Source organism: Nesoenas mayeri, assembly GCF_963082525.1.
Source record: "Nesoenas mayeri genome assembly, chromosome: 22".
Lineage (NCBI taxonomy): Eukaryota > Metazoa > Chordata > Aves > Columbiformes > Columbidae > Nesoenas > Nesoenas mayeri.
In genome coordinates, this window is record NC_137572.1 from 3,450,603 (window position 1) to 3,477,285 (window position 26,683).

General features: G+C 48.6%; 1 protein-coding gene across 1 annotated transcript; it reads right to left on the minus strand.

The window, feature by feature from the left end:
* Window positions 1-26,555, minus strand: JAM3 (junctional adhesion molecule 3; the record flags this gene model as incomplete). Its single annotated transcript, XM_080358059.1, has 9 exons — window positions 1-36; window positions 559-613; window positions 1,645-1,774; window positions 2,093-2,192; window positions 2,441-2,643; window positions 2,856-3,008; window positions 3,421-3,534; window positions 4,360-4,425; window positions 26,504-26,555. The coding sequence occupies 9 exons, from the start codon at window positions 26,553-26,555 to the stop codon at window positions 1-3; spliced, it is 909 nt and encodes a 302-aa protein (XP_080214185.1).
* Between the last annotated feature and the right edge of the window lie 128 nt (window positions 26,556-26,683).

The following is a 26,683-nucleotide window of genomic DNA, read 5'->3' on the forward strand; positions in this document are numbered from 1 at the left end:
TTAGATGACAAACGAAGACTTGTGCCTGAAGTCACCCTGCAACAGAACAGTTCTGGATGTAGGAAGGATCGAGCAGCTTTCCAGGCACCTCTTTGTTCCTGCTGCTCGTGAAAGGCAGATCCAACCTGTATAACTTCTAGTGTAGCACTTGCTCGGTCCCTCTTTAGTATCTCTGCTAATAGGGAGAGGCTTTTTCTGATCTCAAGCTTAGTGATCTATTCAAATCCCAAAATGCAAATTCTCTTACAAAAGCATCATGGCCTGCCCACTTAATCCAATGAAACTCATCCTAAGGGGGTCAAGCCATAAGATAACCGAGGCAGAGCAGAGCTGCTTTTGATAGCTCTTGGCATCAGTCACTGAAGGCAACTTAAACTGTTCATCATTTCTAAGGAAATGACTCAGCCCTCGCCCTTCTGTTCTCTCTCTGTTCTACATCTTTGCTTCTGAGTGGTGCCCACTCTGAGCACGTCTGTAGGCCCTAAAAAAGCTGGTAGTCCTCTGCCCACCCTCCTCCTCTCCGAAACAGAGAGATGTTAAATGCAAATCGTTTGTTACCTCATCATCTGTCCGGATATAGTTAACGCCATCAGGTTTTGCTGGAGTCTTGTAGCTGCAATAAAGGAAAAGGTGTGATTTTTGGGACAAGGAAGCAGCAGGATTTTGGAGGGGGGTTGCCGAGAAATATGAAAATGAGGACGAGCAGCCGAATGAACAGAAAGCAGCGAGAAACTGAGCTCATTGTTCAAATGATAGATCTGCGCTTATTCCGTCATTCATCATGACTGGGATTTTTTCCTAAATTCCCCTTCAGCACAGGGTAAAAAAATTGCCATATGTTTCTGCAAGGCTAACTCTGCAAAGAGATTAACTGGTTCTCTTCTGGGCTGCCCTGCTCTGGTCCCTGCTCGCTGCCTTTCTCTGTGCCTCCTGCATTGTTTCCTGGGGCAATTATAAAGTTCATTTTATACCTTCACTGCCAGATGCCTTCAGCATTTTCCTTAATTATAAGGAAGCGATCCCATGTTTGCAGTCCCATAGGAATTCAGAATGTATATACGACTGTCAAGTGCAGTGTATGCCAACCCTCAGCTGCATTTAAATAGGATATTTGGAGCTTTTTCTGAAAAATGAACCAAACCAAAGGAAAAAAAGAAAAAAGGAACTTCTGCTGAAAAGCAACATTTAACATGGAACAAATCTATGTAGTGAGAATCTTGATTTTACATATATTAGCTCTTCTACAGATTCTGTAAGGACATCAAGGCTTGTTTCTGATGCTAATGCTGTTGTTTTTAACATTTTAATGTGCATGCTAAAATGGTTGTTTTTAATCCCAAATTTAGGTTCTCCCAACTAGTGAGATTTCCTGCAGAGAGCCTGCTCTTCTGCCTACATTTCCTATGCGTGTCCTGATGCTTTAAACTAATCGTGCAGTGAGCTCTGTTCAGTAAATTGGAGATCTCATTATGCCAACAGCACACGACCTATTGGACCAACACCTGCTGGCATTTAATTGTGCTGGTCCCCTCTTCCCGTGCAAAGTATGAGGCACTGAAATATATTTTAGGCACCAATTTCTGGTGCATCACACCAGCTGTGAGCACAGGGACTTGTATAAGAACCCTTTGAACCCCATCTTACCTCTCCCCACTCTCTTTGCTGTTTGCAAAGTATCCCCTTCTGTAGGCGCAGCAGATACCCAGCGTGATGAGCACCAAAACCGCCAGCACCACCAGGACTCCACCAATTATCCCACCGATATTGAGGTCATCTGGCGAAGAGAGGAGCCGTATTTCTTTAAGGTACTACCAATATTCTAGCTTTACATACACCGAAATGACATTTTTCAAATATTTTAAGCAAACGCCAATAATTCATAGGGAACTAGATTCCAAGAATAAAACTGTTCATGAATCTGAACAGTGTTTTAACATTTCCCTTAATTTTTAGATTTTTTTTTTATCTTCCCGTGCTTCTGGCTATGAGAAACGAGGAAAGACTTAATGCTGTAGGATGTTCCCCTTCTTCCCCGATGGTGATGCCAATGTATTTATGGTGCCATATTAATCGAGCAGGTAGATCCACTCACAGACTTCCATCTCCTGCTCCTCACACTTGGCAAAGCCAGCATCGTTGGTTGCTATGCAGGAGTACCGGCCTGTGTCGCCTTTGTGCACCGCATGGAAAACCTGGTGAAGAGGAAAGAAGAGGAGCATGACGTTGGACACAGAAGGTACAACAACTCTCCCTTGCCCAGGCTTCACGGTGGGCTCTGAAACATCTTCCTTCCCTTTCCCAAGTCACCCAGACCCTAGAACACTTAACCTTCAAATTACACCTTCCTTGAAAGCCATGCAATGACTTCTTTGCTTACAAGCGACCTTAAAAATAACCTGTCCAGCGAAACAAGTCTGGATTACATCTGTACAGGCGTTACCAGAGTGCCGGTGGTGGGGTTCAAGGTGTAGGAAGAATTCTGGAATTTGGCGTTTGATTTCGTGTCTGGTGATAAAGGTTCGCTGTTGCGGTACCAGCTGTAAGTGGACTTGGGGTAACCTTCGTTCTCGTGGCAGTGAAGAGAAGCCGTCTTGCCCACGGGTACAGCTTTAGGCACAGTGCATCTAGGAGTCATAGGTTTCACTGTGGGAAAGACACAAAGCACGTGAATGGCGCCGCTGAGCAGAACTAAATCATTTCTGACATAATTTCTAACGTGGCTGTGCTACAAAGGTATCAAAACCTGCAATTCCCAGCCGGTTTTAAAAAACTCGCAGAGTCTGTTGGGTGCCGCTGTTTCAGCTCTGGAGATGCACAGCACTTGGAGATGTGTTTATCTGGGTTTAAAGTAATACCTTGGACTGTGAGCTGGATATTAATCTCATCTATGGTTTTAGTATCAGAAGGCGCTGCCACTTCGCAGCGGTATGTGGCGGTGTCCATCCGGGTGGTGTTTTTAATCACCAGCGACGTCCGGCTCAGAATTTCTGCACGAGTCGCAAAGTCTCCTGATACAGAAGAAAGAGAGGGGGAAAAAACATGAACAGTAGTCACACAGGCTCACTTTAGTCGTCTGAATTAAGTGGTTGATCTTGGACTCTTTCTAGAGTCAAGAGAACCACCTAAAAGGAACTTGATGTGTGAAAGTTAAGAGCCTTCCTTTCACCAGTGACCACACATTAACCAACGCTGCTAACCATGTAGGAGGGCGAACTGGAAAGCACCACTGCAAATCTCAAAAACTGTGGCAAAATTGCACTTCCAAGGGAGCCTCAGGCCTCGTCTCCTTTGGAAGATTCATTTGGATGTGGCTGTTGGTCCCACCTAAAGTGTTGGAGTAACTCCAGATGGAATCAAGCCCTACAGGCAGTCTTGTGTCTGAGTTTCACCATCAAGGCTAAGAATAATGGATCTTCATACCCTGCATTTTATTGTCGAAAAATACATAGGAGGTTTCACCATCTCGGATTTTCTTCCACTCGATTCTGGGATCTGGCGTTACGGTGGATTTAATGATGCAGGACAGCTCAACACCTAGCAGGAGAAGTAAAAGAAACAGAGATTAACAGGAAGCAGCTGTATTTTTGCTCCGCTTTAAGCAGCCTTGCGCAGTGTTTTATTAGGAGATGCTGCCCACAAAGCCAAGCCTTCCCTTTCATCTGCCTCACAAACAGAAACACTGCTGGCTCCCAGGGAGCTATTGGGGAAGATGGATTTTGGCCAGCAAAAATAACAGCCGAAAAGATATCAACTATGGAGAGAAGTGAACACACTGTTCTCTACAGGCTCTGGCTTAGGGCAAACAAGACCTTGTGACACGGTGAGTCCACAGCACTGTCTTGCTGCTAATCAGAGCCCACAAAGTGAGTGAGGGATGCAGAATCTCCCTGGGTGGTGTCTGGTAATGTACTGAGGACTGCGATGCCTGGGGATAAATTCAGCAAACCCACTCCCTTTGGAAGCAGGCGTTGTCACCTCCGCCTCCTCTACAGAAGGCAGCAGCGCAGCAGGGTTGAGAGGTGGCTTTACCCGTATTGCCTTGCACGTCTGTAGCAGGGCCAGGATAACATACAAATTTCCCCAACCCCTTTTCAGTTTATTAATTGCAAGGCAACCGCCTTTCCTCCTTTTGGGATCCAGTTCAAAAAAGCACTTAAGCAGACACCAATGGCTTGCAGGGGGCTTCAATAAACCATTTCAATCAAGTGCTTTGCTAAACAGGGAAAGACACAGACATATTCTTAAGTGCTTTTCTGAATCTCGAGCTCTCATTAGTCTTGCCTACCCCAAGAAATCAGATACCATGAGCAATAATTCTTCTCAATTGTTTGGGCAGCCAGCGGGCCCCGCAGCACTCACTCTGGAATTCCTGCACCACGGGCTTGGTGTTGCTGGATGTCAGCTCCACAGCCAAGAGTCTGCCGCCTGGAAAAACAAATCCAAGGTAATAAGAAATAGCACAGCTCATAAGTCACCCAGCTAGAAACACGCTGCCTGCTGAGAAATCTTCTCAGCCAGCTACAAGGACTAACTTCCCTAGATAAAACCTATTCCTGGCTAGTCATTCTGGTCCAGCACGCCTAAGTTTATTTAGGAGTTGTGGTGTAAATACAGGAAAACACAATTGTTAGAAGCAGCAATTAAAGAGCAGGATTAACATAATGGCACAACTCCAGTGCCAGCACAAGCCATTTCCCTGTGCCTTATGCTTATTCAGATGGTAAAGGAACTCTCACTCTGATAACGCAAAAGTATTATTTTGCAAATTAATGCAATGATCAGGAAAACACAGGATGCAGACCAACCAAGAAGATGAAATGTTCCAGGCCTCTAACATGCTGATTTTATCTTCAAGTATTTTAAGACTCAGTGTGCTAATGTAAAATGCAAGGCAGTAAATCATGAAAGGGCTGCGATTCAGGAGAAAACAGAGTTCAGCTCCTTGGGTCCCTGACTGGCATCAGGACAAAAGCTCAATGGCACAGTGCTGCAAGGCTTCCTTATACCACAGGCTGTTTCCCTTTACTGTACTTCTTGCTCTGAACACCAAAATGTTTCCGATTAATGCATGGCCCCATGTGCAAATTTGCTGCTACAAACCCAATCAGGAGTTTGTTGAAATCTCGGGGAGGATGCCCACTGACTTCACTAGGCATTCGATCAAAAAGCCAGTTGAAGGTGATGGAAATCAGTGCCTCGGTGACATGAGAAAAGACGTATCTAAAGGTTTAGACTGTCTTGCTCAGAGTAAAACAAACCTGAATAGAAAGCTGAAGGTGGATGTGGAGAAAGAAAGGAGCTTCAGCAACAGGACAGCTGGAAATGTGAAACGTTCCCTGCTGATTCTTATCCCTCAGTGTTAAATGCTGACGCTTTCCCCTGTGCCTTGGCTCTCAGTGCTTCCACCCCCAAGACCTCTGGGTAGAGCCGGAGTTTGGCAAGAGTGAGGAGCTGCCTTTGTGTACAAAACAATTGTTACTCACATAAAAGCCACCCGCTGATGCAAACTAATAGTTGGCCCAGCCAGAACTGCTCTTAGCAGGACCTTTCCACCCTTCCCCCTGCTGCACTTGAGCCATTCGCGCAGCACTTGGGAGAAATCCAATACTGAACCAAGATGACAGTGCTCTGGACTATAACGTAGCTGTTTGGCTTGTGTATCAGAGCTGAATCAAGGAACAGGGCAGTGCCATGAGAGCTTTGCTTTCTGTCTGCTTCTGCTTTATTGTGTGGAGCCAGGAGAACGCCGTTTGCAGAGGTGGTTCTCAGCGGGTCTTAGGTTGCTTCAGTCTGGATGTGGTCTAAGCAACCGTGCGTAATTTGTTCAAGTCTGCTATGAAGCAGAGTCCATTCTCATCAGGTTTGGTGCTTCCAGACCTACTCCTTGAAAAAAAAGGTAATCATAGCACAAGACACTGCCACATTCCCTTCCCTCTGTTCATCCTCTGGTGCTTTCAGATGTTCTGCCTGGGTTGCGACCCTTGCTTTGCTCCCCCACCAGCATAAACAGATCTCACTGATCCCAGCAAAACCCCAGAGCAGTAGAAGTGGCTCATCACCAGAAGACAAGAAACAACCTGCTGCAATCTTTGGACACGTTTTCAACAATAGTGTAGGGCACTACATAGAAAGAAAGCATTTGGTTGATTCTGCTGTGAGATTCCTGCTGCAGGAACCAAGAGGGCTTTTCCTGAGCACTCGGCTTAACTGTGGAGATCCTGGTTGGTCTCTTACTTGGGACAGGTGGCTCTGATAATGCGTTTGGCTCAGTTTTTAAAAGGGGGGAAGTTGGAGGTTCTGTATTTTTCAGAGAGAGCACCTTCCTTCATCGAGGAGCTGTGTTACAGAACCACTTCTGAAGCAGCAGACGACTATGGAGCTGCAGCGCATCCGAAGGACCACAGAACATATCTTGCACAGCATCTACTCGGTCTGTACTACCCTTTAAATCTTCCTTTTGGAAAAGCTAGAGAAAGATGGGGAAGGAAAAGGTCCCTTGTTCTTTAACGGAAACTTGATGTACCAATTTGGTTTTTTGTTACACATTCTTGCTTATACAAGACCATTTTTGAGAAAAATTGTGTCCCATCAAGTAGATAGCATGGTAACAGCTCTACTGAAGTACATCTGTTTTATCTACAATGTGAGTTCAGTTGAAGGTGGAGATGGTAATACCACAGTGTTGTGTTACTCGGAAGGAGTTATGGCTCTAGCATTATTTACTCTGAGGCAGTGGGACTCCATCAAACTCCGGCCCCATCTCGTTTCTCGGACATTGTTCACAGCAGGCTTTTTCCCACCCACTAAACACAAGGGATTTAGGTCTGTCCCTCAAGCACAAAGCAGGATGACAACAAATTTCAGACAGAAGCTGAGCCCTTGGAGACTGTGAGAGGTTCTGACATTATTACGTGTGTTGACTGTGGGCAGAGATCAATTTGGCTGCTTAAATCACTGCTAAGACATTTATTCTGCGTGTGGCAGAAGAACCACGAGTAGCATGTTCTAAATAGCAAAAAGGCTACAGCTATGCAGGGGGGCAAACCGAAACGAAAATCCCAAGGTACCTTGCAGATTGCAAAGCAGGAAAACACCTTTCCAGCTCTTTTTAGTGTTACTTTGGGGTGTCCCTTGTTCTCCATTCTCCCCGGGGCTGGAGGAATCTCCCAGCTGTCACACGGGGTATCTGTGCTGTGTCACATTTCCCTGCGCTCAGCAGCTGCTGCCTCTGTGGTGACCGCACTTACGGGTCGCTTGGTTTTGTGTGTTAAATCATCATTAGTGGCGACTGCCACCTTTTAAAAACAGTGTTCTGAAGATGTTCCTTTAGGCCTCTCTCAGCCCGGCTGCAAATAAGCAGCCAAGGTTTTGTGTTACGTAAATCTGACTTCAAAAGCCTCAGAACCCAGGGTCTGGAGAACAGCCGGGCACAGCCATGCATCACCAAATACCCACCGGATCTGGATGTGCTGCATCACCAAATACCCACCGGACCTGGATGTGCTATATCACCAAATACCCACTGGACCTGGATGTGCTGCATCACCAAATACGCACCGGACCTGGATGTGCTGCATCACCAAATACCCACCGGACCTGGATGTGCTGCATCACCAAATACCCACCGGATCTGGATGTGCTGCATCACCAAATACCCACTGGACCTGGATGTGCTGCATCACCAAATACCCACCGGACCTGGATGTGCTATATCACCAAATACCCACTGGACCTGGATGTGCTGCATCACCAAATACGCACCGGACCTGGATGTGCTATATCACCAAATACCCACCGGACCTGGATGTGCTGCATCACCAAATACCCACCGGATCTGGATGTGCTGCATCACCAAATACCCACTGGACCTGGATGTGCTATATCACCAAATACCCACCGGACCTGGATGTGCTGCATCACCAAATACCCACCGGATCTGGATGTGCTGCATCACCAAATACCCACCGGATCTGAATGTGCTGCACACTCAGCCAGACATATGGTTGAGTCCCAAATGCCATCAGTTCTCCAGAATAGAATCCAGGACAAGGCAGTGAAGTCTATAGCATATTCTTATGGCACTTCTTTCAGCTAGAGAGATCCGGCCTGTGCTTGTTACTGTGACTCATGTTATCTGAATCATTTTAAAATGCTACAGCTGAAACTAGAAGCTTTATAGACAACCACACTGTGTTAAGTCTCCTTTCTCTGTACCAGGTTAAAGACCTTCCACCCCAATCTCTTCTCTGTTTAAAAACTCAAGGCAGAAATTCGAAGAGAAGCTGAAGAATTATTAAAGTATTATAGGCGAGATAAAAAGGATGACCAGGAAACAGTTCAAATAAGTTGCTGCCAACAGTCTACACTGCAGTATTGTTCAGTGCTTCTTTGCCGATATTGCAGTTATCTGATCCGGTAATTTTAGTTAATGCGCTGTCAGGCACAAGCCGTACAAAAACATGCAGCTGTATTTAAACACCTGCCCACTAAAGCAACAAAAATATGCCTTGCTGGAGGTGTCCATCATCACTAAGCCGTCACTTGATTTGCAATTCAAAAATGCATCAGAGCCATGTGGGAACGCTGCTGTAAACCACATGCCTTGTTAAGCATCTTTGCTTTCTGGCTGGTTACCCTGTGCAGCAGGACTGCTACCCAGTGATATATTGTTAGGTGTTAGAAACACGTTAGCCGAACCCTCTGCGTGTCAGCACATTTACAACTGCCAGTTTGGAGATGCCCCCCAGAGCATCTGTCCTCAGCTGCAGGGAAAGAGACGGTGACAAGGACAGAGCTGATCAGAGCAGCGGGTGGGAGACAAGCGGTGCTGACCCCAGCTCTGTCCTTGCCTTATAACTGTTGTGTGTGTGCGGCAGGGAGGAAGCCGACTGTTAAATGTGCGAGAAACCGGCGGAGAAACGTTCCCCAGTGCATCCCGCTGCGATTCCGCAATGCAACTTGTGCCAGTGTAGGCGAGGTGGTGTAGAATAGGTAACACAGCACGGTGTAGGAATGCGATAGCAAAAAATGCCTGACTCTGGCTCTGGTGAGTTTTGTGGGGTTTTTTTGTCCAGCTGTCCCTTGGCTGGGGTTTTGGGCATAGCTTAAGGGACTTAAATGCACTTGTGATATATAAAGACCAGATTTATAAAGGGTGCATAAATGTGTGGGCAGGGAATGAACGGCATACCTTGTTCTTATTGAATTTCAGTGGGAATTAAGCATCCTATTGATCCTCATTTACATTTTCAGGCGTCTCATTACCTTTCTAAGTGACAGTTTGTATAAGCCCGTTTGCAAACCCCAGCCTATGCCATTAGATACAGTCAGTAGGATTTTGCTTTGTGCTACTCAGTCTTAACTTTCAGCCCAAGGAGCTGGGTCTGCGTTTGCTCTGGCAGGTTAAAAACCCCTTGGAACTGCTACGGGGGACAGGCAAGCAGACCATGCTGGTCAAATGACCAGACATTGCTGCGTGGTTTTCTCTTATTCTGATTTTCCAGCGTGTCCCCTGAGGTCAGCAAGCCAAGCCTGGCTCACGGGTGGGCTGCCCCGCTACACAACAATGTAGACGTGCGGCGAGAGATTAGCGAACAAAAGCTTAGGAGTGTCTCCGTTCAAATTAAGTAACAGATGGACCTGGTCTGTGTGGGAGCTGATAACGGTTATAAAAAGGCCATCACCAGACTGTGGCCAGCCCACCCTGGAAAAAACCCACTCAGTCATAAATCCTCTGTGCCGTTATAGCTGCCTGTGCTAGTAAAGCTTTATTTTTTCCAGCTATCATGAAACAGCATGACTTATTTTAGATGCATGGCTTGCACCGCTCAGTTAAAAGGGTGCCAGCTCTCTGATAGACACCTACAAACAGAGGAGATGTGCCCGCCCGGGCAGGGAACATGAAGCATAATTAACCTAGAGAAGGCAAATGGAACATTACAGAGCAGTGTCTGGCGTTCCCCACAGTTCTGGCTTTTGCATTTCTCCTCTCTTAGGTAACTGGCTGATGGCACTCGCTTCTTCTGAAACGCTGATCACACGGGAGCCTCTGGTGCTCTCAGCAGGACCAGGACCCCACAGGATAAAGTTGTGTAGAAGATCAGGGACTATTTGCGTTCATCTGAAGATGAGAGAATTTCGGATTTTGCTCTTAATTCGCTCTCTTCCTGCTCACCATTAGAGAACACAAGGAGATGTCTGCGAACAGAGTACGTACAGTTCTGTAAAGAAATCTTAACCTGTTTAGACCTCCTGATTTAAACTGAGACCTTAGCGCCCTGACTGCTGCAGAGAAGGCCCATTAGCATCCAGACCATGCACACAGTCCTTTGCTGCGTTTTTTCCTTTTTCCCCCCTTTTAGACAGGAGGATTTACTGTTCTACCTCCTAATCAGACAGCAAAGCCGCCGGTATACACACAGCCCACACACCCGCACTCAGTAGCAAAGCAGGTTGTTGTCACGGAGGTATGGAGCCCTCTTAAGACAAAAGCCTCTGCAACGCAGCCTCCTTCTGCAGACAAACATTCCTGCTCCCTCCCATGCAGGGAGGGAACCGTAGGTGTTGCCTGGTGAAGACCACACGGTGCTTTCTGATGCTTTCCCAAAGTTTGGTTTCGTCATGTTGCGGTGCAGCTGCAGACACACTGCCTCAAATACCCATCTGACAAGGGCTTCTGGAGGTAAGGATTTCACAATCTTTGGTTGCCGTGTTGCTCATGGCACTGCAACGTGTTTAGAGGCGAGATATCGAGGCGCTGCCTATCTGCACTTTCACAAAATGAGGCAGCCTGTTCTCAAGATCAGATCTGCACGCCACCCACTGTGCAAATCCATAGGCCCGTGCTCGGAGGAGGCATCATGAGCTGTCTGAACAGGAACGGTTCAAGCTTACTCACTCTTAGCATAAGTCTGAGCTCTTGGCTGGACACGTGGAGCTTGGCCTGAGCCCACCAGAAGGTTCTCATGCTCTGCTCTCCCAAAGGGAACACAGATGCTTTAGGAGAGAGCTGGCAACCTTGGGAGAAAGCTCCCCAGTCAAAGCGCCTAACAGATTTAGCCCATTTTATTGAAATACCTTTCCACCCGTCAGACCAAGTGCCAGCTTCACAAAGGTATCGAAATGCTGTTGACATCAAGGGGGAGATGGGCATTTAATCCTCTGCAGATCTGGCTGTATGTGCCTTGCCCAACATCTTAATCTGTGCATGATCTGGTCCTCTCTCTCCTGTTTTCCCAAGCTCGTATCCCGGTTTCTGGCTCTTCTGGCAAGGACTGAATGTACGTGCAAGACGGGAAGGAAGCAATACTTAGGTGGATGACTAATACTTAAAAGAGATTAAGATGGAAGCAGCAAGGGCTAGTAAGTTTCCAGTATGTCAGATTGCATCTCTTTCTGTAGTATAGTTTTGGGCCATCTTCAGCTCAAAGAAAAGACAGAAAGAGTTAGAATTTGCCCCTCAAAATCTAGGATGAAGTGTAATGGAGAGGGAACAGAAAGGAAACATGAATAGGAAAGCTGTGCATAGAAAAGGCTGTTATTACCACCCCTGGCATTCCTGAGTTGCCTCTCCCCAAGAAAGAAATGCGAGGCTGAACCGAAAGTTGCATTTTTCTTGGGTTAAGCAACAGGGAATAGAGCACGAAGCTTCTGCATTGCATTAGATACCACTAACCAGGGGATTGAGCCCTGTCCAGATAATTTATATTGCCTCGCTATTGGCCTCTGAGGTCAAGCCCCTTGCACAGATGCTTTGGGCTTGCAGTGTTATGCTGACTCCCCAGGAGGAAAAACCAGGGGCAGGTGTCCTTGCTGTGTGGCTCTGCGAGAAGGCCATTAGGCAAGAGAGCTTCTCGTTACGGCTTCACCAAGTCTTTGGCAAAAGCCAGAAGAGAAATAAGGCAATGAGGAAACAATTCCAGATCGCTTGGCTGGGAACGCATCGAAACGGTCACGTTGTACTGAGCGCTGCTCTTGCCATTTTCATTAACAAATGGACAGCGTAATTACATCTTCAAACTGGTCTGGCCCACAGCCGATGCGGACCGTGAAAATTAGTGCATTCACAGAAAATGAGACACGAGGGGATCTCGGGAGGTCATGCTCATCCCCACCTCTGCTTTAGGACGTGAAAACCCAAGGAGTGCAACTGGCTGGGTCCCTGGATGTCTGCTGAGGTTCTCACAGTGTTTACCCACCATCATTTTAATGCGTTAATGCTTTACGTTTATCAGTTAAGCCTCAGTCTCTTCAAATTAAGTGGCCCCTGCAATTCAGTGAGGATGTACAGGATGGAGGGAAAAACTGAGGAACGGGCAGGCACAGGAAGGGTAAGGATCACACTATCTCAGCCAGCAGTGGATACACCATTCTGTGATCTGTTTACCGGATGAGAATGTCTTGCAGCAGCAAAAGCAAAGGCCAGAAACAAAAACGGTGAGCACTGAAGTGGGAATATTTGCACCAGGCAGATCTAAAACCAACCCTTCTTGCCTATTCCCACTTGCCTGCCATTGTTTTCCTAGCCAGCCCCAAGAATTGCCACACAGGCACATCCTACGTTATTTCTCACTTCAGCAAGTCCCTTTCCTCCCAAAAGTGGCAGATGCTGATACCGAATTAGTGCAAAGTGGGAGGGAACCAGCAGATAACTGTGATAAGAGCCAGGGGCAATGGTCTTCCTCCCGTCCTCTCCCTTCCTCCCGCAGGGAGATGTGAAGGGAAGTCTCCAGGGCAGAGCCAGGTCAGTGAGACATGGCAGGGATCTACGGCCAGGATCAGGGACACAGAAGGAGCTGCGATGGGGAAAAGGGGCAAGTTCCTTTATTTTTGTCTTGTGTGGGAATTTGACTCGAGGATTGCTGAGAATCTCATAAGCCAAAGTGACGTTTTCCAGGCTGAGTGCCAGGTAACGCACAGGCTTGATCTCCGCAGGTATCGGGCTCGGGCAGCAGCGAGGATGCTCGGTACCTGCCTGACCCTGGCTTCTGACGAGGACACATAGACCAAAAGCTGCCTGAAATGCAAAGAGAGGAAATAAGCGGATATGCTATCAGCACCAGGCTTTGCAATACTCTTTAGTGTCTGGCTGTGTCCCAACCATCAATACAGAGACTCGCAGGGTTTTAGCCTATAATCCTCTATTCCTCTGTCTGTGACTCTAATCTCTTGATCCTCCATTCTCCTCCAGCCCATAGCTTGACCAGCAAAACACAGATCTGAAGTTCTGCTTATCAGAGACCATCCATGTCATCTTCCTGTGGAAAATGGGAGTTGGGAAGAGCAGTCGTTATCAGAGCCAAGACTGAGAACAAGGCTGGAGAAGGGAACGGGAGAGGGCGTGAGCAAGCACACAGAGAAATTACTTATGACAAGACTGAAAGCAGCTCTCTTTTTAAGAAGGTTTTTTCCAATTTCACAGTATCATTTTTGTCTTTTTTTGCGTGTATAATTCTAGCCTCGGGTATAAAGCACAATTGTCTGGCTAATGCATTGTACAAAACATGTACAAATGAACATGGCAAGAGACTGACTGCAAGCACAGAGGGAACGTTCACATCTGCCTATGAGCGTGCGACCAGGAGCCTGTGGAACTGCTGCCGTCATTCCACACTGGAGAGGTGGGGCCGTCTTCTGTACGGCGGCTTTGAAGCTTTGCAGTGAATCTGTCGGAACAAAGGACGCGGATCTACAAGGGGAAAAGGCATCGGGTAGAAAGCTGTGGGAGCCACGTGCAGACCTGAAGACGTGTGAGTCGGGGGAATAATGTTCTAGGGGCAGCCCTGAATCACGCAAACAGATCTGAAAAGACTCACCTTGTTAACATCAGCCTGAGCGTAGGCTGCAGACCTGCAGAGGGAGTTGCGCCGCAGGGTGCGGGAGAGATTATTTTCTTAGGGAGTACATCGGGAATTAAAGGGAGCCCAAGTGAAGTCACAGACAGATAAAGATGAGAAGCTCGACAAAGAGCACTATTAGGAGTGTGCTGGAATAGATGAGGAGGGCAAGAGGGAGGAAAGTAATGCCATATCAGAGCAAAGAGTAAGGACAAAGGCCGTTTTGGCTTGTCCCAGCCAAGGCAAGCTTGTTTAATTAGAGCAGAAACATCTTGGCATGGAGGGGTTAAAAGATTACTTGTCCTGGGAGAGCTGAATTAGCCACATATCTGGGAACTAACTTCTCCCAGCCCCTGACTTGTTTTTCTCCTTAAACATCTCACTGCTGCTATTTTTAGCAGAGAATTTTCTCAGCCGAATGCTCTCAGTTTAGTGCTGGTCAGAGGCCCTTTTCCCAGAGAGACACGGGCCCAGCAGCAGGAGGGTTCCTGCTCAGCATGGAGGATCATTCCTGCCCATGTGCTGGGCCCCGGTTCAGCTCCAGCTCCGGTTCACTGTCAGTCCCCACACCAGTGTGGCACAGGTGCTCTCGCAGACCACAAACCCAGAGGAGGCTGCAATCTGGTCTGCAATTTCAGAAGCAGCTGAAGAAGAGGGTGGACTGGACTTTGATAACCGTCTGCGGGCTCCTCAGAAAGCATGAATGGCAAAAAAGGTGGGAAGGAGATAGAAAGAAATGATTAGGCTGATATTAATAACAGGATCTGCTTCTCAGCACTAAAATCTATTTGGATTCATTCCAGTTCCTCCAAGGGAAACCGTGGAAGCCTTTATTGTTCGTTAAAGTTGCAACTAAAATCAGACTGGATAAAGCTCAAGGAAATACCTCTCAGAGGACAACCCTGCTGGAAACTAATGAGGTAACTCCCTTCCTCTTCTCTGGTTTTCTTGGTGCCCTTATTCCTCCTTAGCCAAAACGCTCACCTGTCCATCAGTCCATCCCTCCTTCCCCTGGCTCCTCGCTGCTCAGCCTCCAGCGCAGGATGATCTATCTGCCTGCCCGTGTGCAATTAGCGAGGTGTCAGCGAACGTCTGGGGCGGTTCAGAGGGAAGCGATGCTTGGAACTTCTTTTATCTACAGCCTGATTTAATGCCTGTCTGCCAGAGATGGGCATGTAAATCAAAAGGCCAGATAAGGGCACATAGATGGACAAATGGAGTAAAATAGCAATGAACCCCTGGCTCATCTGTGCTGATGTGCAGTTAAAGCTGGGGGACACGGGAGGATTGAGTGTCCTGGATCCAGCGCTGGGGAGCATCGAGCAGCAGCGTTTGCTCGGTCACAGCAGAGCCACAGTCAAGAAGGTCCCTCTAACAATGGCCCCTTCTTGGTCAGTGTATCTGTTGCTTGTATGTCTTGGAGTCACGTCAGTGGAGCAAACAGATTGGGAACATATTTGTACTCCCCACAGCAGTACAGAAGCCAACCCAGGCACAGAAGAGCAAGCTGGGCTCTTTTCTGCTCCTTGCCTCGATGCCAAGTTTCCAGCTCTGCTTGAAACCTGCGGCCGAGCCCTGCTTTGGCAGGGGTGCAGGGAGAGCACAGGCAGGGTCAGGAATTACTCTGCTTTCAGCTCGTGCTTGCAGAAGTTGGCAGCTGGCTAAGGGGAGAGGAGCCAGACGGAACTGAACTGCGCACCTCTGAAGCCCCCACGAGAGGTGAAACCTGGCACTGTGTGGCTTTGCCGTTCTCCCCAGCTACGCTTCAATAAATGGGGCTGAGAACAGCAGTCACCTGGACAACCCACAGATGCTGCACCAGAGCTCATCCCAGCAGCAAGAGCTGCCTTCCAAAAGCTTCCCCGAGCCCAGCAGAAATCCCGGGAGCCCAGGATTTCTCTCTTGAACCTTCATTCCAACACAGGGGCACTTAACCTTTGAGGCTCCCGTGAAAATCCCAGCGACAGCATTTTACAGATGAGTATGTTTCCCCTAACATCTGCCCCCTGCATCAGATGCTGCCAGAGCCTCTCTCTCCCCTGGCTCTGCTCCCAGCTGAAGGACAGACAATCGGCATTTGAACGCAGTCTCCGCTTCCCCTCCCAAACAGCCTGGGGGAGATGGCACATCAGAGCCAAGACAGCAGCTTGCCAGCCAGCGACAAGTCTCTCTAGATCCCATCCTTTCCCTCCCAGTATCGCTGAACCACTGGCTGCAGTTGTTACTGGGCACACAGGCCAGCTCTGCTGGGCAAATCCTGGCAGCATCCAGCCAGCCAAACCGAGGAAGTCTTTCCTCAGCACACCACTGGAGCCAGCCTGATCCCTCTCCAAATGCTGCGAAAATCAACTGACCCCCTGGGTTCCTGACCCTGCCACCAGTCACTGGACCTCTCTGTACCAGTCTGCCACACCAGCTCACCTGGAAGCACCCTGGTCACCTCTCAGACCTCCCCTTGCTCACTCTCAACAGCATCAGTCTGCCATTTATTTATCCAGGCAGTGCACACAGAGGACGAGTTCCACCCGCAAGAGGTTCGGCAAGGGGTCAGTGAGATCTGGCTGGGGTGCTCCTGAAGAACCATTGTTCCTTCTTTCTAGAAACAGCTCTGTTCCTCGCATCCTGGAGCCATCCAGCCTGCTTGGCACTGCTTCTGCTGCTTTAGAGACAACAACAGAGAGTGAGAAAAACCTGTCTAGACACCGTTTACCTTCCATCGACTCCCGTTGCCACGTCAAAGTGCCACTTCAAACAAACCTGCAAACTGGCCAAGGAACAATCTCCATCTCTCCTGCGCCTGCTCCAGCCAGAGGCAGCCAGCCCCATCCCACCATGCTTCAGAGTTCATCTTTAACCCAGGCCCTTCTCACAACAGGGAGAGAGGTGGGATGAAGAATCTCATTACAGGAACATCAAAAGAAGTTAGCTGGCCTCAGGCTACTCAACTGGGGGCTGTGTCCTTTCTGCTCGGCATCCAGGTACAAGCAGAAATCTTAAATCGCCTCCCATTTGTAATCTGCAAACATCCAGCTCCTTTCAAAAGCAGCCCCATTTGTCCCATGTGCTCAGACGCTGGATCTCTCACCTTTCCCAAGCCATACACATGAATCCTGAGCAAGTTTTGCTACCACCCAGAGCTCAAAGAACATCTTATGGCACCCAAGGAAATCGAGGTCACCGAGAGCAGCTTGTCCACCATGAGGCAGCAAGTCACTATGAGAGCAGGACAAAGTCACAGGAGCTCAGGTGAATGCTCAAGGTACCTCCACACCAAGGGGGCAGCAGCACGAAAGGAGCTGGAGAGGTTTTTAGGTCACTTGAGCCCAAGTCACTTGATGTCATTGCTTTGGGGAAGCGCCTGGCACTAGCATCAAGCACTGGCCCTATGCAGCCACCACAAGAGCAACATCTAGCTCATTATTTTAATAAGGGTCCTTTGAAATACCTTCTGTGTGAGAGACAGCTAAGAAAATCCAGTCTGGCTTTGTTCTGTCTCAGGCAGAAACAGCCTTTATTTAGCAAACTGCTGCTAACAGCTCTGTCTCATTAGTCGGTGTTTAGGGAACCAGGCTGCAATTGTTCTGAAGCCTGGCATGGCAGAGTGAGCCTCGGTAATGAGGTCTGCAGGAGACGGATTCCTCCTGACAAGCCCACAATGACCTAGAAATCCTACTTAATTCCCTGTCAGTGGAAAGTGCTGAGTAACAGCGAGGTGCGGAGGCACCGGGGGCTGATTTGAGGCTGCAGCCCCTGCTCGCGCTTTGGGCTGCGACGCACGAGCCAGCGCCGCTCAGCGCACAGACAGGCTACTTTCAAGTGGTTTATTTTCACCCAGCAGCATGTGTAGCGTGGTTAAGAACCTCTGGACGCCTCAGAGCCAGCTAGGCCAGAACACAAGGCACAGGGACTCAGTTGGAATGCGGGCTGCATACAGCTGACCTCGAAGCCCACCCCCCAATAAAGACCCTCGCAGGCATGTGCTCGCCACCTGTTCCAGCCAGCAGGTGAGGGACTAAACCAGGAATTCTGGAACTGAATGCAGAGTCTGTTCAAGAGCGCTCTGAAGACTCGCACCCACGTGAAGCTGTCGCTGATGTGTGCTCGTACAGATCTTGGCGGAGGAATGCATCTTTGCCCATCAGGTGCAAGACTGTGACTCCCCTAGTGCAAATGCAGTCCTGTTTAGAGCACAGCTCAAATCTGCTGTAAAGAAAAAGAAACGTGGAAATGAAATCACCAGCCGAAACAGTGTCTAGAGGCAGCTCAAGCCAAGTCCCTCGAATGTCAGCACCAGAAGGAGAGCTCTGAAATGGAGAACGAAGCTCACTCTGCACCAGCTCTGCTGGCACAGACAGAGGATCTGCCTCGGAGACATGAGGAAAAGACATATGCTGAGAAAGGAAGGACCAGCTTTATTTTCCCAGCCTGTGTTCCCACCAGAGATGTGCTTTAAAGACTGCCTTACAAAGCAGGAATTAAATCCAAAGGTGTCTATGCATCTTCCTTGCTGTCATCCCCTTATCAGTTATCTCCAGCCTGCTCTGAGCCAGAAGATGAAAGGATCGTAACACCACTTATCTTCCCACTTAAGAACATGCTTAACAGCTTGCTGCTAAAGAGGAGACCACTCAAGGCTCGAGAAGCAGCTGTAAATTCTGCAAATGGGTTCCCTCACATTTCTTTGAAGGAGCTACTGCTTCTCAATGAGGAACACAGATCCGAAAAGGAAACCAGGGAGGGAGAAAAGAGGGAAGGCTTTGTAGCAAAGAAAGGCTTTGCCTCCTGTCCAGAATGTCTCCCACAGAGCTGCTGCCTCTTCTCCCAGTCTCCCCCCTTCATAGAGCTGCTTGTTATCACGCTGAACCTGGGTCCAGCTTGCCTTTGTCATTTAATAGCTGAGTCAAACTGTCAAAACAGCCAAACAGGATCTCGTCCAAATATTTGCAGAAAAAGGAGGAGGATCAAGGAGCCTGCAGCACAACAGCAGGAGCCTCCCCAGGCGAGGAGAACAATCAGTTGTTGACCAACAGTGGGGTGATGGTGGGTGTCAAGAAAAAAAACCCGAATCCTCTCCTGCTCACCCAGCACCCTGAAAGAACTGGAATGTGAAGTCCCCTCTGTCCCCTGGCAAAGCCCCAGCGATCCAGCGCTGCGGATTTATCAGCCCTGATCGCAGCTCAGCTGTTGACTTGGGGAACCCGAGGCATGGTTGGCAAATGGGAGAGGGGGGCACCCGACTGCCTTAGAAGCTGCTGCCAGTCCAAACGCAGACTTCAAAGGGTTTATCTCGCCCCGTTGTGTGGGAGAGCCTGTGGGTGAGGACAGCTGTGTGTTGGGCAGGCCCACCAGAGGGTTTTTGATGGAAGAAGAAAGGAGTTAGTACCTGGTTTAACCTCCCCTCCGGCACACACAAGGCAGCTTTGGCAGGCAGGGCTCCGCACTGCCCTGTTATCTGCAGGACGTTGAAAACTGGCCAAAACAAAGGGAAAACACCAGATATATCGGGATGCTCACCAACTCAAATAGCCAGTTGTGCTTGAAGGAGAGCCCATGAGGCGATTACAAGGTGCTCTGCCTTTCATCTCCACTTCAAAGCCAACTCCATCAGCACTGACCAAGCTGTAGCCAAGTAAGAGCTGCTTGCTCATGCACAAGGAGATAAACCATTCCCTCCTCGCTCCCTGAGAAATCACACCAGCCCCATCGATGTCCACCACGTGCCATCTCAGCAGAGCAGCCAAGGCCAAAGAGGAACACAAACCAGCAGCTCCTCTGCTGCAGGAGCTCCTGGAGCAGCAAAGAGACCTGTGGTGGTTGAAGGCAAGTGCACCCAGTCCTGCCTGCGTGTCACTGGGGGTTCTGTATTACTCCTTCCACCTCGATTGTTGGGATCTAAACACCTTGACAACAACCACAAGGACAGGGGGCTGCCACCAGCTGCCAAGTCAGGGCTGATCCAGAGGCAATCGCAGGGATTTCCCCTTCAAAGACACATTACTGATGCTCAGGACCTTGCTACTACAGAGCAGATGTTTTCCAGGCTCTAAAAATAACTAACTGTAAACAACAAGGTGGGTACAAAGAAATATTTCTCTTTGGGCTTTTGCAGAGATCAATGCAGGAGAAAAAGATTAAAGCAAAGATTGAAGTGTGTATTAAAAATAGCTGTTGATAACATCCTTTGAGAGGATAAAAGCTGTTTTACAGAAGCAGCAAGAGCTGCAGGACTTTGCAACACCTTCCCTGCCGTTAACTGCGTGAGCTCCCGGAAATCATTCAAGAGAGTGTTGGCAGCCAGAGGCCCCGGGAGGAATTCCGTGAGCAGGCAGCAATCTCCTTAATGGATCCTTGGGGTGCGTGGCAGACGCTGCCTGGCCTCTGGACACTCGGTTCTTTCCACTGCTGTGATTCAAGGGCCGCTCACGCAGCCATTATCATCCAATACTCTAAGGAACGCTCCTCATCTTTATGGCAGCCCAATAGCGCGGTGAATTAGTCTTTTGGGTAGTTTTCATTGAGTGAGGACACAAATGGGTATAGCGAGTTGCTTCTTACTCTGTTTCTTTTTGGCAGCACCTGACAAAGACAGACACTGAGCCATGAACAGAAGCCGCACGTGCTACATCATGCAGGTAAAAGCGGTAACATCTATCAAGGCTTCTGTTTTCCAAGGATAGCATCCTAGCAAAACAAAGATATTGTCTCCATGGCTGATATTGGCCTAGAAGACCAAGCAGAACCTTGTATTAATAAATGTGCAGACTAAATCATTAAGCTGATTGCATTCGAGCAGGTCTGAGAGCAGCGGCCACCCCAGAGAGATGGGAAGTGGCAGGAACCTTTCCATGGGGAATTAAAAGCAGGACTGCTGTGCAGAGCACTGTTAAAAGGTGAGGCTGCTTTCTCCGAACAGCTCTCCTTCATGCCGTTGTTTGTCAGTCTTATTCCTTATTGCTAATGAAAAAAAACTCTGACTTACTTTGGATACGTAGAATATTATGGGCTCCTTCAGGTGGTTGAACATCTCGAGACACACTGGACAAGACTCCAAAATGCCAAGTGAATTAGGGGCACAGCGAAGTTGGATGCTTTCAATGGACCTCAGTTCTCACTAGTATTATAATTCCACCCTCCAAAATAGTCTAAAACAAAGTGTCTCAATTTACATCTCACCTGTAAAATGCTGGCCACTTAGAGAAGGAATCGCCCCGAAGTTTATGAAGGCGGCGATTTTCAGAAGACGCCCTGGGGCATTAGAAACACAGCCTGGTAATGGGCACAAATCCCCTTAGATTTCAGTGGATTTCTCCAGCTCAGCAGAAAATCTTACCCAGGCCACCAAAATCTATTTTTAATAGTGCGATTAAAAATCCTGCAATATTGAACACTCCCAACTGCTGCCTTCTAGCCACTGCCAAAGACAGAGCAATGCCTTGGCACGTTGCAGTTTCAAAGCTCAGTGTCTTCCAACGAGCCAGCTGTGCCCAAATGAATTAAGAGGACCCTTAAAAACCCGCTGATCTTACATTTGCATTGTAGTAATCAGGTACATTGACGGGAGTAGGTTAGAGTGTGTGTTCCGGCTTTATAACTCCGGAATCCCTGGGATTTATGACTTTAGAACAAAACAAAAGGGAAAGAAAACCTTGAGCATTATCTGAACACAATTTAATTTCATCTACTTTATCTATCGCTGCACTGAAACCTTCATTTCCCCTTGTAACTGACTCTGCTTAAGCCCTGTGCTCCATCCCACGAGGGACACTACATAACCCAATACATTATATTATTTATACTGACAAGCGATTCTTGCATGACAGAACAATTCCCATTTATGTTTTGAGCTTATCTCAAGTACCTGTGGGCTGTCAGGTTGCAGCATGTATGTGGCTGGTTGTTCTTTTTAATTAGTTAATGCTGACCGGACTCCCATCTGACGGCTCTCGGCAGTCTGGGTTCATGGGAATCCTGCCCAACCGTGCTCTCAGGAGCCAGGGACATTGCAGACGTGGGTTTGTGGGGTTTTTTTGCTGACTTCCATTTATAAATTTTTGCTTCTGAATCTGCTGGTTTTATCTCTACTGGTTGTTTGGTTGGGAACACGCACCAAAAGTGAATTCCTTCAACACCGCAGAGAAAAAGCTTTGGCAAGACCTTCAAGAACAGCCCTTCTAGACCTCGCTCCTTGCATATTAGTGCTTTTCCTAAGGGCTTTGAAGGCCTGGCTTAGGATGCTGCTCTGACACGAACTGCCCACCAGCTCAGTCATGCAGCTGTCTTGGGTTTGCGCTCCCAAGCCGTGTGTGGGACAGCTGAACGCGCGCACAGGATGCACACAAAGCTTGCTTACTGCACCCAACGCGGCCAGGCAATCAACGCTGGCGACTGCCGAGGAAGAAGCGATAACAGAACCTCAGCTCACCATTCTAGGGCAGGAAACATCTTTATATACCTCCTCAACCCTTCTTCCCAAGGGAAGCCTCCCTGACCTCCACTTATCTCAAATGAGAAGCAGGAGTTTGTTACTCGTGGGAGCAGCGTTCTGGTGAAGTCCATGCAGCACCTTGCTGTCCTGCTCCCCACAGATGTGGTAAGTCTCTAAAAAAGAACAAAACTCTCCCAGCTATACCTCTAATCTCAAGTTAATACTGAGGGTGTTAGCACTCGGAAGAGTCATAAACAGAGACCTGAGCTTTCAGGCCAAAAAAAGTCCAGTTATTATGTTATTGTTTGTTTTTCTGAGACTGAAAAGCCTCATTTCCAGCATGGGAGTCTGAGAACTACAACCCAGCAGGTATTTCCTCTGCCCCAGGCACAGCTATTGACAGAACTCGACCCAACCAGCAATCCAGCCCCTTTGGGTGACAATTAAGACTGCGTCCAGAACATTCATTAGTGCAATTAAAGCCATTAACTGGTTCTTAGGCCATGTCCTGACTCAGTGAAGGGATGGGTTTTGTTACTCCTCCCCTGCATGGTCAAATTTGGTTTTGATCCCGTGTTTCATAAAAACATGATACTCCCTAGGGGTTCAGAGGGAAGGCAAACAGCCCTTATCAATTGGGGAAAGATGGTGCAGTTCATATTCCACTTGATAGAGAAGCCAGATTGAGAATGTAATTATCCTAATTAATTTTATATCTTGAATTCATCTCTTCTAATATAAACAGTTTCAAAGCGGGCCACCAGTTTTTACGCACGGAGCAGCTGTTTTATCTTGTTGAGGGGCATGTTAGCAATACACGCTCTTGTTCTGCAGAGAGGGGCTCTTGAGGACTCAGGATCCTCTTGGTCTGCGCAAATGTTCGTTTTCCCGTTGCTGACTCCCTCCCACCACTTCAGACCAAGGAGTTCATGAACCTTCTCCGGATCATCAGGGCTCGGTGCGATCAACTGTGAAGCATTAGCTCTAAATATACAACTGGGAGGCCAGTTCTGCTTCAACACACTAAAGCTCATCACCAAGGATGATAAAGCACCGAACGCAATTTGCAAGGAAAACTTAAATAACAATCCAAATAAGCCGGAGTAAGTGGGGGCTAAGCCATGTTTTGCCTTTTGGAGATGGCTCAAGTTAGGGGCAAACTGGCAGGAGGTTCAGCAACCAGCTTTTGTCCTTATTTATGAAGCTAAACGCAAAGCTCATTCTGATTTATTTACTCATTTAGGTGATTTTTGGCAAGTCAACACATGTTCCTGGTGCAAATCCTCAGTGCGTGGACAGATAATTGAAAAACAGCTGCAGCGAGCCAAGAGACCCAGAATTCAACTTGTACAAGGAAAATAAACAGGTCAGTAGAAGAACCTAAGTTCACGATCGGAGCAACATCTCAGCCCATGGCTTTCTCCTCGCTAAGGAAAACACATCTTACTCTTTTAATCTACTTGTGCTTCAGTAACCCAATAATTCTCAGAAGTATTCAGAGCAAGAGGGAATGTGCTGGTGTCACGTTCTTTGTCAACAGCTGTAAAGTAGATGTGCACCCAACCGCTCTTTGGTGGTGGTGCCAGCTATTGCGTACCCAAATAGGAACACCAAGCCCTTCCTAAGAATTTTTTGAAGACGTTATTAAGCGTCTGATTTTTGGCACGGCTCTCAAAGCTGTTTGTCTGTTGAAAAAGAAAGCAATACTGCAAATACTTCCCGTCAGAAAATATCGACAAGCAACTTATCATAACTGCAGCAGAGCTAACGACGTTTCCACCGAGTGGTTTTTGGCACTGACAGCTGACTCGGAACAGTTGTTGGTGGCTGGGACAGATGGACTTCATACATTGAAAAAAAACAGGGAAATGAGAACTTCTACACTGTAGTTTTGGAAAAGCCCTTTGCAAAATCCAACGTATTATCAAAACCTCAGGATTCAATCAAAAGGGAGATTTGAATACACTGAGCATTTAAACTGAATGTGCCAGGTACTTGCTGGATCTCCCCATCAAGGGCTATCAGGTATCACTATGTTTGGTTTTCAACAGGAGATACCTGAGAGTTTTGGGAAGGGTCCACAGCTCTGCCCTTTGTCCACCATGTGAAATCCTCAGGACCCAAATGTTTGTTTCCACAGGGAAACTTGCACCAGAGACCTCGAGGTAGGACATAACCTTGATGTCAAGCCCCACTTGCCATCCCTGATGCCAGTAGCTTCCACTAATATAATTATGACCATGGCATTTCCCTGATGAGCAGAATCTTTAGATGCTTTTAGTGCCTCGAGCTGTGTGTGCACTGAACTCTCCATGCTTCACTGGCTCCTGTTTCCTGGCAATGTTTTAAGGCCGTGAAGAACAGGGTCCGGGGTGGCAAGGATATTGTAGGAGGAGGCAATCCCTGCTCCGCAGCACTTAGTCTAAGCAGCACCTTCTAGTCTAAAGCTTACAGGTCAAAGTTTAGCAGCTTGGGTTCTCAGCATCCTGTTGGCTTTATCAGCTTCCTTTTGTGCCTTTTTTTCCCCCAAGTAGTCAGCTGATATCAAACGCATCCTTGTGATCTCACTCCTGTCTCACTATCCAGCACCGACCCTGCAGACGTCAGTACGTGTTTAATTTTACACAGTGTAACCTTAACTTGGTGTGATGCCCCTCTGTATTTGAAGTCAAGTGTAGTGGAGCAAACTTATTTATTCTCAGCCTCACTTCTGCCTGCTCTTTTGGGCTTATGACCCCAAATTTCAAACCAGCTGGAAATCAGGATGAGGCACTCCAATTCAGCCAGAAGCCGTTGTATTTAAACAGAGAACAAACCCTAGTATCACTTGGTTCACTCACTAGCTAAACGTTCTCAGGCAGAGGTGTGAAACTAGTGGTATTTGCCCGAGTTTAGCAACTTTTGCCTGTTTAAAGAAATGTAGAAGCATCTATAGTTCATTTCCAGTCTTGCTATCTTAAGGCCAGGTTCAACAAGACACCGAAGCACCGCTCCCCTAACAGAGGAGGGAAAGGGGGTGCTTCTCTACCTTGCAGCCCAACTGTAAGGAAAAGTTGTGTTAAATCTGTTACTTTTCTCATTCAAAGGGAGCACCCAAACCCAGAGTTAGCACCTGAAGATGCTCCGGGATTAGGCACAACTTCTGCTTGAAGTGTTTCTGCTACAAACCACAGAGAAGCAAGTGAACAACAGACCCTGCAGCGCGTGATAACCCTCTCCCCATTGCAGGCGTGTCAGAATCATCTTCTCACGCCTCCGCTCGCTGTTTTGATAACTAGTGCCCAAATCTCACTTTATATGAGGCCCAAGAGGCTCTTGCAAGTTATTTGGAACATTGTTTTGTCCTGAGATAAACTGTTTGAAAGATTTCAATACACTTCAGTCTTGAGTTGACCCAGAACAGCTGGTTGTGTGTCTGTACACATATGTATGCGTCTGCAGCACCGGGTATTTTAGTAATCAGCTGCTGGTTGTCACCCTAACCCCGCTCCATCCCATTTTCGCCTTCTGCTGTCTGGGCAGATTGGGGGAGGGCAATACAAACCCACCGGCTGCTGTCCCCCTCCCCACTCCCCTTGCTATTAATAGCCAGACAACAAATGACCCCAAATTCATTCCTGAGCGGAATTAGCAAATGTTTTTCGCAATTAAAACTGCAAACATTCGTGCTGGGCCCCCGGAACAATAGACGCCTGTGCCTGGTCTTGAATAGACACCAGTGTCTGCCCTGCCTGCCTGCCGAGGCTGCACATTCCTGGCACCCTCATCCCTGGACCTGCTCCTTGCTGAGCTGGGTTTTTGGGCTGGTATCCTCTCCATCTTGAGTCTACCACCCATCTTTTGTCAACCCCCCCTCCCTACAGCACCAGGCTGGCCCGGGACCCCCATCCCACCCCGGGCAGCGTCTCCGCATCCCCCCGGGGTCGGGGCAGCGCATCCCTCGGCTCCCCGGGACAAGGGTCGGGGCAGCGCATCCTCCCCGGCGCTCACCCCGTTACGGAGCCGGGGCAGCGCATCCCCCTCCTTCCCCGAAATCGCCAGCGGCTCAGCGCATCCTCCCCCGTCCCCGGCTCAGCACATCTCCCCCTTCCCCGGCCCGCGATGGAGATCGGGGCAGCGCATCCCCCCTTTCCCCGACCCGACTCGAGGACCGCGGGCAGCGCATCCCCCGCTTCCCCGCGGCGGGACGAGGCGGCTCCGCTGCCGCTTGTCGCAGGGCGGGCTCCGGTGGCCGGGAACTCACCGAGCAGCGGCAGCAGGAGGATCAGGAGCAGCTCCGGCCGCCGGAACGCCATGATGGGGTGTGCGGAGCGGAGCCCGCCGAGCCTGCGCACTCACTGCCCGGGCGGGGGCGGCGGCGCCCCGGGGGCGGGGGGACCGCGCTGCCGTTACCGCGGAAACCAGGCAGGGGGGGCGCGGATCC